The sequence below is a fragment of the Lampetra planeri genome, unplaced genomic scaffold (genome assembly GCF_965212315.1).
Source record: "Lampetra planeri unplaced genomic scaffold, kcLamPlan1.2.h2 scaffold_891, whole genome shotgun sequence".
NCBI classification, from domain to species: Eukaryota; Metazoa; Chordata; class Hyperoartia; order Petromyzontiformes; family Petromyzontidae; genus Lampetra; species Lampetra planeri.
In genome coordinates, this window is record NW_027615713.1 from 10,674 (window position 1) to 22,078 (window position 11,405).

The window sequence follows — 11,405 nt, forward strand, 5'->3', positions numbered from 1 at the left end:
GGACCACTGTGGCTCCGCTGCCATCACCAAGACTTCTCGTGCCAAAAGCGTAGAGGTGAGAGTTCGGCTAATCTGCACGTTTCCTTTAACAAACTTACACCGGAGCATCGTGTGCTTTGTGCTCAGTAAAACTCATATCAGATCTGCTGATGACAGATCACCGACTTTTATAGCTGCACTTAGCACCTGCTAAGTGCAGTTTCCCCCCTTGGCCTTTGACCTTTTAGCTTAGCGTAGCGTAATCTCAGCAGCAGCTGTCCTGCAGACAGAAAGCACGACACGCTCACGCCTGATCCTCCCACTTGTGCTGTGTGAAGACGTCCTGGCTGCAGGTCATCTTCCAGCGGCTGCGTTTGTCCAAGCGTTGAAAACGCAAACAGCACATCAGCCTCTTGTATGATTGTACGCGGCCCCCGCACCTCCAACGGCTATTATCACATTATCCGCTTGAACCCTGAGGTCCACGCAGGGGGATCACTGCCGAGTTTGTCATGCAGCGTGCCGTGTTGCAGCGGGGTGAGGTCGGTGGGGGCCCGAGAGCCATGACTGGGTTCTGTGTTCGCCGCTGGACGGGTGACAGTCGGGGTCAGAGGTTCACGTTCCCCTCCGCTCCGTCTCTCGCTGCAGACGGGCTTTCAGAGGCTCAAAGAAAAGGTTTGATGGGGAGGACTCGGAAGCGCTGAGGCATCTGGCAGCAGCGGCAGCAGCCGTTCCCTCCACATCCTGAGGGCCAGCAGAGCGGCTCTGTGGCGGCCAGAGGAGGGGAACAAGGTGCACTCTGTAAACGTTCCACAGACTGAGGGCGCCTCGGGTTACCGTTCCACCGTAGAGAGGCTTACTGTGAGGAGGAGAAGGGTGGAGGTGGGGAAACGGGGTGTGATTATAAGTTTATAAAGGATTATAATCAATAAAAACCATCCCTCTGCGGATCGACAGCTTCATTTCCCTTTTTGTTCCCTCAGCCGTGAAGTTCATGTTTCATGTTTCGTGTGTGTGTGCGCGCGTTACCAGGTTCGCACAGAAACCTTTAGCGCCAATTTTCTGCCAAACTATTCCAGATTCTGACAACGATAGGAAGTTTCCACACAGTGGACGAGTGCATACACACGCTGATGAGTGTGTATGCACGTTTTGATTGCAGCCGCCTGCACCGACCCCTCCGCAATGGGAGCGATTGTGGAAATGTGGAACATGTCTCTGGAGATACGAGCTGGGATTCATAGTCATTAGAGAAATAATGACGTGCACTGAACAAAGGTTGATTTTTTAATGGAGGGGTTGATGTTCAGATTGTTGCCAGACCGTAACGGCACATTGTTAATCCCACATCGCATGATTGATTGGATGCATTATTGCAGAAAATCCTACTGCGGCAAGAGGAAATGTGCTTATTTTTGCTCCTGCAAAGACTTCCATGAGAACACGATGACCCCTCCCATGTTTGGGGAGTGAATATGAACCAGCCCACCACATATTCTTCCACGTAGGTTCTTACACTGTGTAAATAACAACATTTGCTAATTTGTTATAACAATATATTGTGCTTCCAGTGTATTTTAGTGAGCTGTTGTTTTTTTTTAATCTGGTCATTTCTTTTGCTTTTTTTTAATCAACATGTGACTCCATGTGACGTGGGAATCTCTGACCATTCACATTTTGGATGTCGAGATTATTACCTCCGCCAAGGAGGTTCTGTTTTTGCTGGCGTTTATCTGTCTGCTGTCTGTCTGTTTGTTTGTCTGTGGAAGATTATGATCATTTTTTTCTTGATAACTATCTGACTATTAGTGGCAAAGTCATGTTTGGATGATCAATGAATTTATGGGAGTAGATCAAATAAATGTCGGACGATAATATTGGGTGGAAATGAGCTGATTGGTGGAGGTCTGAGCTCTCAGAGTGCTTTTCTCGTTAGAAAATGATGTTTTTCTCCTTGTATAGATTTGCTTATGTACATACTTTGGATTTTTGTTTGTTTGTTTTGGTTTGGTTTGGTTCATTTGTGTTTGTTCTCCTTTTTTGAGAAGATTTTGAACTCAATTCTTGTAGTTTAAGTTATATTCTTATAGGATTCTTAGCACGTGGTATTGTGTAACTTGGTGTTGGTTTGTAAGTTTATTCCATTTTGTGGAGAGTTGTTCTTATTTTGAACGTAATACTGTACGCTAGCTTGTACTTGATAGGGTATTTTTATATTTTTTACATTTTTATAAGATTGTGATATTTTTATGTTGTTTTAAAGTCCAACTAGCAACAGGAGTTGACAATTAGCTCCATGCAGCACATCACATTCATGCCTCGTGCTGAAACTCTGTCCTTATTAAATAAATGGAAGCATGAAAGAAAGAAAGAAACAACAAGCGGTAGTAATTTGGATAATTCCACGACTGATATACAATAGTAATCTCATCTGTTTAAGTATTTAAGGGGGTTTAGTTTGGTTGATAGATAACCAAGATGACTTTTGCTTAATGGTTCGGAGTTTCCCCTCAAAAATCTGCTTAGTTGTTAAGAAATAGACAGGATTAAAGCTGCAATCATTCGGAGAGTGAGCGCTGAGCTATTACTGACTCCGTCTAAGCTGGATTTAAAAGCTACAGACCAGTCGTCTTGACTGGCGGTGGAGCGTCCGCTGAACAGGAGAGAGCAGCAGGAGGACGACAGTCATTCATGCCTCGGCGTCAACACTCACCATGGAAATTACGTTGAAGAGTTTCCCTATGAAGGTGGTCAATATTCCATGGAGGAATAATAATCTCAGTGTCCTGCACACCGACCCTCCTCTGTCTGAACAGGGAGAGACCATCATTGGCGTCTACCTGCTGGTGTTAGGTAGGTCTGCTGCAGAAGGTCTACCAACCATCGCTGTTGTGTATGTTCATCGCTGGTACAGCTGCAAAAATGATGATTTTGAAAACATATTTTGCAGCGGGCTCAGTGTTGCACTCACTTACTCTGATATTTTTGAATTCATTACTCCTGTTGTAGAGAGGTATCTAGAGAGTATAGTTCATATTCTGTGTTAGTCAGGACTGTATTGTTGAATAATTAACAGACTGAGAGTTTTGAAATGTTTTGAAATTCATGATAAAAAGAGACTTGGACTTGGACAGTAAATCATAACCCCAGAGTGTTTTCTTTTTTTTCTTTTTGTTTCTTTTCATAGAGTTGTGCAATGGCACCAGTCTGTTGTGTTTTCAAAGATGTTGCTGGAATGGAAACACAGGCAGGGAATCTCTTTGTCAAACTGCTGTACAGTGATTGAACCCCGAGCAGCTTCGACTCTGACCTACTCCAGCCTGTTACATAAATTTAAAGCTGTACCCAATGACCGACACAGCACAAAGCTTCATAAACTCTATATTTGTTCTATTCTTTTCTACTCTACTGACATTACAGTACATTACAGTAAACCTACACAACCCTATTGCATTATATGCTATCCTATCATAGACTATACTATACCATATTATACAATACTATACCTCTCTCACCTAATATACCATGCCGTAACATAATATGCTATGCTATGCTATGCTATGCTATGCTATGCTATGCTATGCTATGCTATGCTATGCTACGTGTGTGTGTGTGTTTTCCACTCTGATCATGCAGTGGGCTTGTCTTCCCGTAGGATGGCTGTCCTGGTTTGGGAACAGTTTGGTGATGTTCGTCCTGTACCGACAAAGAGCTTCTCTTCAGCCGACAGACTTTCTCACTCTCAATCTCGCCATATCTGACGCCAGCATCTCACTGTTCGGCTACTCCAGAGGGATTCTAGAAATATTCAACATCTTCAAGGACGATGGGTATCTGATCACCTGGATCTGGACATGTCAGGTATGGACGTTTATTGGTCGTCGTCGAGGGCGATTACTTCTGTTTCCTACTGTCAAATTGAGAAAAGGTCATTGTTCATATGACATCAGACTGTCATGACCTTCACCCTATTAAAGTGATGACTGTAAAGCCTAAGAAGCCTAAGGAGACACACATATGCATGTGCTCTCTTGGCCAATCCTAATTAATGAAGTACATTAAAGGAATCTGTGGAAGTCTTTCAAATGAGTGTGAATGTGTGTGAGAAAGGGATTATGCTCGTAGCCATGTGGACTGGAGGTTTAATCTGTAATGAGATTACCAGTGTGGAGGCCGTTGAACAGGGGAGACTCTCGGAGCAGCGTGGCACCTGTCAACAGCTGAATGCTGCAGAGAGAACGTTGATCGTTTCATTTCAGCTTGACTTTGATTTATCGTATTTAAGATGAGTTCTGGATCATTCGAGACCATAATTTATTGCCTCTGATCATCGTCTCTGCTTGCAACGAATCGCGTCTAATGTTTCAGATCGGAATTCATGGCGGGTGTTTTCTTGCTGGAGGCGAGCTGTGATGGAAATGGAGATATGTACGCACATCTCCATCTCTAAGATCGAACCGGCCAAAGACTGTGATGTAAACAGAACACAGAACTTTGTTGATCAGAGGGCGTCTGCGTCTGTGGAGATGGCGGTAGGGGATGTGGTGTGACCGGTGGGGGGGGGGGGGTGTTGGGGGGGGGGGGGGGTGGTGGGGGGGGGGGGGGGGCACTCTCCGATTCATCCTTCGTCTGAGAGAGTCGGAGGCGAGAGCTGGGAAAGTACCAGGTGACAGAAATAGACTGGTGAGGGAACAGGAAGGTGAGAAGCATTACTGCAGCAGATTACTGCATGATGGGGCGTGAGCTGCCTCACCCGCCACGTTGAACAGGACGGTCGATGCACAACACACGGAGAGCCGACGTTTGTGTTTCTCAATCTGAGAGTCATCAGAGCTTTTCCCGTCTGGAGGAGTTCTGCACGTGGGGCCTGGACTGGGAACGTCAAATCATTGACGTTCGAGGCGCCTGTAGAACTGTCGTACTAATTGGTTGAAATCAGACGGGCATGAGGCTCATCCAGCCCACAGAAGAAACGTGATGGCGGACAGTAATAGGATTAGTTTTAAGGGAGCTCAAGGAAATAATCAGTGAGAGACCTTAAATGGTCCATGTCACCTGGAAACGTCGCAGCGGGACGCTGGGTGTCGAGCAGCTAAAGCCTGACTGAAACACAGTAATTCCCTTTAAGATGAGCTGGAATTAAAGATGATCAGCAGTCAACGTTCCAAACAGTGGAGTGAATCTTTGATTGTTTTATGTTTTACACAAGTGAGAAGTCTTTTAAACAAACAGAATAAACAGAATATAATATGTATAATATGTATAAGGTGATATGTCTTTGCTTTAACTACACAAAGCTGATCCTGCAATCTGTATTCACACTGTGGAGCTAATACTCATTTTATTCCGAATCAGAATCATAAATACTTTATTTATTCGGTCATTCCAACAGTTCCAGAAAAGTAGGGAAAAAAAAGACAAGTAAAAAAATGTTAAATAAAAGTATGAATAAAAAAATAGGTGTGCACATCTAAATGAGGTAAAGCTGTTGAAATTCCCTTCTGTAGATCTGTGTGTGTCTTTTTTGTGGAAGAAGTTACTTACACGAAAGAAAGAAAGCAGCCCCCATCAGAGCTTAGAGTCTGAAACTCAAGGGACGCAAATAAATTCTCAACATAGCGTCTCTATCTGATAAAGTCTCAGCAGACAAAGGGACTGTAGCAATGGAGTGATCGATCGCCAGAAGGCAACCAAAGAGCTTTTGAAGTTGTGCTGTCACGATTCACGACCCGCTCTGTCTGTCTCCCACCAGGTGGACGGTTTCTTCACGTTGCTCTTCGGCCTCGCGAGCATCAACACCCTGACTGTCATCAGCATCACCAGATACATCAAGGGATGCCACCGAGCAAAGGTTAGATCCTGTTTTCAAGTGAGGAGAACGTCTTCCAGTGTTGTCATGTTGACAAAATGCCATCGTGATGACGTTCTTTCAGGGGTTAATAAAACTTCAGACGCCCTTAATTATGTTTGTGCTTGTTGAAGACATAAAACTGTGATGTGAGTGAGACATTGATGATACATGATTATTATTATTATTATTATTATTAACTGTGACAGTGCGTAACCGCGGCGTTTCATCTCCTTTGCGATCAAACTGCAAATAAGCTAGTGCTTTTATAAGATAAGGTAACCCATAGCAACAACCCGTCCTGCAAAACACAACATATGTTTTGACATGAGATATGTGAGCGCCGCATGGAAAGATTGATTTTTTTTCCTTTTCCCTGAATACAAAGCCGTGTGTGCTTTGTCAACAGAGCTCCTTTTCAGTCTCAGATGTTTGCAAAGGCTGCGAATATGAGAAAAGACCTTATTGTTCAATAAATGTCACAGTCTGACATTCACAGCTCGCCCGAGAATGCTGCATCGGTGAAGAGGCTCTCGACCTTTTCTGGTCCTGAGTTTGCTAAATTTCACCCTTCCCGGAGTGAAAATGAAAACCAAGAAATGTGACATCAGCACAACATGGAGACATGTGCCAGGTAGTCACATGTTTTCGTCTTTTGGCAGGTTACTGCATCAGCATGAACACCATCGCCGTGTCGCTCATCTGCATCTGGACGGGGGCCGTGTTCTGGTCTGGTGCTCCGTTGCTGGGCTGGGGCAGTTACACAGGTCTGTGCCGAGCTCATAGTCGGCAGATAATGTCTGACTTTATTTTAAGACCCTTAATCTGATCCATGTGTCTTCTGCTCCCCCCACCCCTGCACCCACCCCCCTCCAAAGATCGGGGATATGGCACCTGTGAGGTGGACTGGTCCAAAGCCAATTACTCCACCATCTACAAGTCCTACATCATCTCCATCCTCATTTTCTGCTTTTTCATCCCCGTGATGATCATGCTCTTCTCCTACATTTCGATCATCAACACGGTCAAAAGCACTAACGCTATGTCGGCCGAAGGTTTCCTCACCTCCCGGCAAAGGAAGGTGGAGAGAGATGTCACGCGGGTAGGCAAAAACATTTTACCTCCGCCTAGGACGTTGTGTTTTTTGCCGGCGTGTGTCTGTTTGTCTGTCAGCAAAGTAACCTGAAAAGATATTAACTGATGAAATCTTCAGGAAATGCAGATAATGGGACAAGGAACAGATGATGGAATGTTCTGGAACCACCTGAATCTGGAGGATTCTCTATAATTACGGGATAATTTCAGCGTATGTGTATATGACTGAACAGTACCAGCAGTGGGCTGTCTCTGTGCAGCAGTGGGTAGCACATTTGGCTGTTAACCAAAAGGTTGGTGGTTCGAGCCCACCCAGGGATAGAGGTTTGTTTTTGCTCGGCGAGAAAGAATCTCGTTTCTTGGTCTCGAAATCTATTGATGAGACAAAGTTTAGCTATATTAATATTTGGTGAAATATTAAAACAGTGGCTGGAATGAGCTGCTTGGCGGAGGTCAGCTCTCTCCAAGTGTTTATCCGGTTTACTTTTGCTTTTCTGTTTAAGTAAAATAATACTTCTTGAACTTGACCTAAATGTGCCTTTGTCCGCAGAGACTGTGTAAAAGAAATGGATGTAGCCAGCATGATGTCACCATCGCTTTGTGGACTCCTGCTCTGTTGTTGCCATCTTGTATGTTGGAACTAGATCAGAGCATAGTTTCACCAAACGAGTGGAGCTGCGGTTCAGTGCTCGGTCCGGATTCATGGTCACTTTCAGACCAAACGTTGCCACACTGCCTACATAAACAGCCGCGTCATACGGTTCCACTTCAAGGCGTCTTCTCCGGGACTCCTCGGATGGCATTTATAGTCTATAATCTGCGGTTGACACAATGCCCGTTAGCACGCTAACGTTAGCTAGCTGCCTAAAGCATACGTCATAACGATGTTTGGTTATTGCCTCAACAACCGTACAATCTTAAAAAAAGGACAAAGCAAATTTAACCCGTTAGCGGCCCAGTTTTGAGACAGTGTGTCCGAGTCAGAAACAACAGACGTGTCAATCTGTGTTCTGTTCTACTACATGGACTGAACCAAACTAACACAACACTCTATGAACTGCTGATACATTTGCGCTAGCATACTTTGGAGAGACTGCAATTATGCGGCAAACATCCATTGTTTCCTGAAAGTTGAGAAGTTGCCCTTCACAACCATGTTGCTGTCATTACGGTAATGACTCGCCGGCTTCCGGCAACAGAGTAAATGGGATTACCGTAATGACAGCAACATGGCTGTTCTCAACTCTCAGGAACTGGTGGACGTTCTCCTAGCTCCTTCTTCACACCAGGTAGAGGAACCAACTGACACCTCTCAGCTTTCGTCAGCGTAAATTACGGTACTCCAAAGTACACTATAGCGCCAATGTAGCGTCAGGGATACCATTGGTGTTAAAGAGTGAAATAAGACTTTTATACGACTTTTATAACACTTGTGGTGTCTAGTCTCTTTGCACATTCTGAGCTTTATTTCCTCACATCCCTCCTCAGATTTCCATCGTTATCTGCACAGCCTTCATCATGGCCTGGTCTCCATATGCCGTGCTGTCGATGTGGTCGGCCTGGGGCTTCCATGTGCCGAGCACCACCAGCATAATCACCCGTCTCTTTGCCAAGTCTGCCAGCTTCTACAACCCCTTGATCTATTTCGGCATGAGTTCCAAGTTTCGCAAGGACGTGTCTGTCTTACTGCCGTGTACAAAGGAGCGCAGGGAGGTGGTGCACCTACAGCGCTTCAAAAACTTCAAGCCCAAGGCTGAGGCCACGCCCCTACCTAACCCATTTCCTGTGCAGCAACTGGAGGGGAAATACAAAGCGGCAGAACTGCATCAGTCAAATCCTGACAGTGACTCAGGGGTCAACAGCCCTCCTCAGACACCTCCGTCGGACGAGATCTTCCACATTGACGTGCCGTCTCACATTGAAACGTCGGAGTACTGGTGTGACAGACTGTGAAGACAAAGGCTGAGAGTATTTTGTATTTGTAGTTCTACGCAGGTTAATACAACACGTAAAATGTGCAATGCAATAAATTATTTTCTAAATTCCGAAAATGGGACACGCTTAGGTTGTTTTTATTTCATTCACTCCAGTTTAATGAGATAAAACCAATATGCCATTCACATTCCGGAATCTTCTGAGCGATCGCCGCCCATGAAGTAAACATTTAGTGAGGCACATGTGGGAGCTCTGAGGCTCGATAACATGTTGAAACTGTCCTGAAGTCAGCTGCAGCATGTGATGGCACGGTGTTCTTCTGCCCCCGAGGCTGCTCGTGCCAACAGACTTCCTAAGTATCCCACATTCCCCCGGAGATGCCAGGCTCTCTGAAGTACCATCTGCAGCTCGGAGAGCAGGCTGTCATTAATGGATGCATCACGGCTTTATTTGTTTTACACACTCAAAAAAAAAAAAGAAAAGAAAAAAGGAGAAAAGAAAATCAACTTGACTCCTGTTTTTTCTTCTGACAGGCTTTAACTGGTGAGTTGTAGGTTCATTCTCCGGTAATTGTTCCTGAGGTGGTTTCTGCAAAGATCCTAATCACAAGCACAGTGAGCTTTTACAACATTTTAAAAAATGAAAATGGGGAGGCAGCTTCAGAACTGTACGAACAGCAGAACCTGTGTCAGCGCGTAAATCAACACAACTCCTCCCTGAGGTTGACATTGGACTGCGTGTGTGTGTGTGTGTGTGTGTGTGTGTGTGTGTGTGTGTGTGTTTGTGGGGTCCAGAAACCAGGTGCTCGGTGGATTTGTGGGCCCGAAATGAGGGAGCCAACTCGTTTAAATGTCTGTTTAAAGGATCAGACTTGGTTTGAAGGCTGCAGTTGACCGTAGATTAGGGTTGGACATTAAAACCTGAAGGTTAAGGTTAAGGTTAAGGTAAGGGGCAGAGGGGGTTTATTGGACCATGAAGTCACGCAGAAAGGTAAATGAAGACAACTTTTCTCAACTTTTAAAGTAATAGACTTCTTTTAGTGATCATCTATGGATTCTTGACATTTGTCATTTTCCCAGAATATTCATCAACGTTCATACGTGTGTAGAGAGAGTGATGGAGATGGAAGTGATCGGATGTTTCTCACCTTACAAAGGGTTAAAGTGAGGAGATTAGGTTAAGTTTCCATTAAATAATGTAACCACAGCAACAGTGGGATGTGTTTCCAGCAGCTGCCGACTGAGAACAGGTAGAGTACAGTATCTGCTGGAGGAGGAGGAAGAAGAAGAGGAGGAGGAAGTGGAGAGTAAAGATGCAGCTCAGAGTGCCAAAGTAAATCTTTCTTCTCCTTCAAACCAATCCACACACGTGCTGTCACATCTGCCCTGCTGTCAAACAAACAAACAAACAAACAAACTGCCGCTGGCACTGATGTGCTACAGGACCCAGGTCCTCACATCTCCTCCCTCCCTCCAGGTCACACGTCCTCCTGCGGGGTGAGGAGCGGGTGAGGAGCAGGAGGCTGGAGTGGGACGGCCACAAACTTTGGCTCCATCCACTTCTGCTCTTTTTAAGAGCTGCTGCTGTGATCCGCGGCAGCAGACGTCCAGGTGGCGTTCACTGTCCGCGTCGGATTTAACTCCAGGGATTTGTTTGTTTGTTTGTTTGTTTGTTTGGAGCCTCTCAGGTGAGTTCACGCTCATTTCTCCTCGGACATGAATCGGTTAACGGAGAGCAAACCGGCACATCGAATGAAATTCACCCCCACATATACTGGAGATGAATTTCAGGAATCAGTGAAAAGTCCATCTACTTCCGTTCGTGTGTTGCGTTCAAGAACATTTTAGTCAGATGTGTTTGAAGTGAGGTGTTTCCCTCGATTATTCTATTTGTTAGATTCTGCTCACACCAGCAAAAACTTAAAAAAAAAAGAATCCTACTGACAATATTTGCCTTTTTTGTCGTGAAAATATCTCATTTCTAGTCCTGAAATCACTTAATACTAAAAATAAGACACATCACCTGAAAAAAAAAAAGAAGAAAAAACACTTAAATAATGTATTGAAATTGTCTAAAAACAAGTTACTTTTTTAGGTGATGTGTCTTATTTTAAGTATAAAGATATTTTATGACCAGAAATTAAACATTTTGATTATAATTAATATATAAATTGTACAAATTGTTGTCTCGGTTGACGCTTTGCAGTGCAGTTTGACGTCCCGATGCTCCCAGTTGGATCATTCTCCCCTTTACATATTATTATACCTAGATGTAGTTTGTGGGAAGTTCTTTTCTCAGTATGAAGCTTTTATTTTGGAGGAGCTCACCTTTCTCTGAGGCAGAAACTCTTTCTCCTGCATCATGTTTGACATGTCTGTTTATCCTCCGTACATGTCTCCAGAGCAGGCTGATTAAACACAGGTGGTCTCCATACAATATGTCCAGTCTGCAGACTGCAGGCTCCGGCTTGTGTTCCAGTTGGTGCCAAGAATTAAAGTCATTCCGCCTGCGCCTGATAAACAAACAGCAGCCTCGACACAAGTGACCT

The 11,405-nt window shown here is 44.6% G+C and overlaps 1 protein-coding gene and 1 non-coding gene across 2 annotated transcripts; both read left to right on the forward strand.

Moving 5' to 3' along the window:
• The first annotated feature begins 2,693 nt into the window (after window positions 1–2,693).
• LOC144742176 (opsin-5-like) lies at window positions 2,694–8,875 on the forward strand. Its single transcript, XM_078624658.1, has 6 exons — window positions 2,694–2,832; window positions 3,635–3,840; window positions 5,732–5,840; window positions 6,490–6,594; window positions 6,706–6,929; window positions 8,411–8,875. Exons 1-6 carry the CDS (start codon window positions 2,694–2,696, stop codon window positions 8,873–8,875), a joined length of 1,248 nt encoding a protein of 415 aa, XP_078480784.1.
• On the forward strand, window positions 7,171–7,243 carry TRNAN-GUU (transfer RNA asparagine (anticodon GUU)). Its single transcript has one exon. It is a non-coding gene; the product is annotated as a tRNA-Asn (tRNA).
• Window positions 8,876–11,405: the final 2,530 nt, after the last annotated feature.

Excerpts from the sequence above, each read along its gene's own strand:
- LOC144742176 (XM_078624658.1), top strand. The coding sequence starts at position 2,694 with ATGGAAATTACGTTGAAGAGTTTCCCTATGAAGGTGGTCAATATTCCA. Across the intron at positions 5,841-6,489 it reads CCGAGCAAAGGTTAGATCCT|GTTACTGCATCAGCATGAAC; the intron begins GTTTTCAAGTGA and ends GTCTTTTGGCAG. Across the intron at positions 6,930-8,410 it reads TGGAGAGAGATGTCACGCGG|ATTTCCATCGTTATCTGCAC; the intron begins GTAGGCAAAAAC and ends ATCCCTCCTCAG.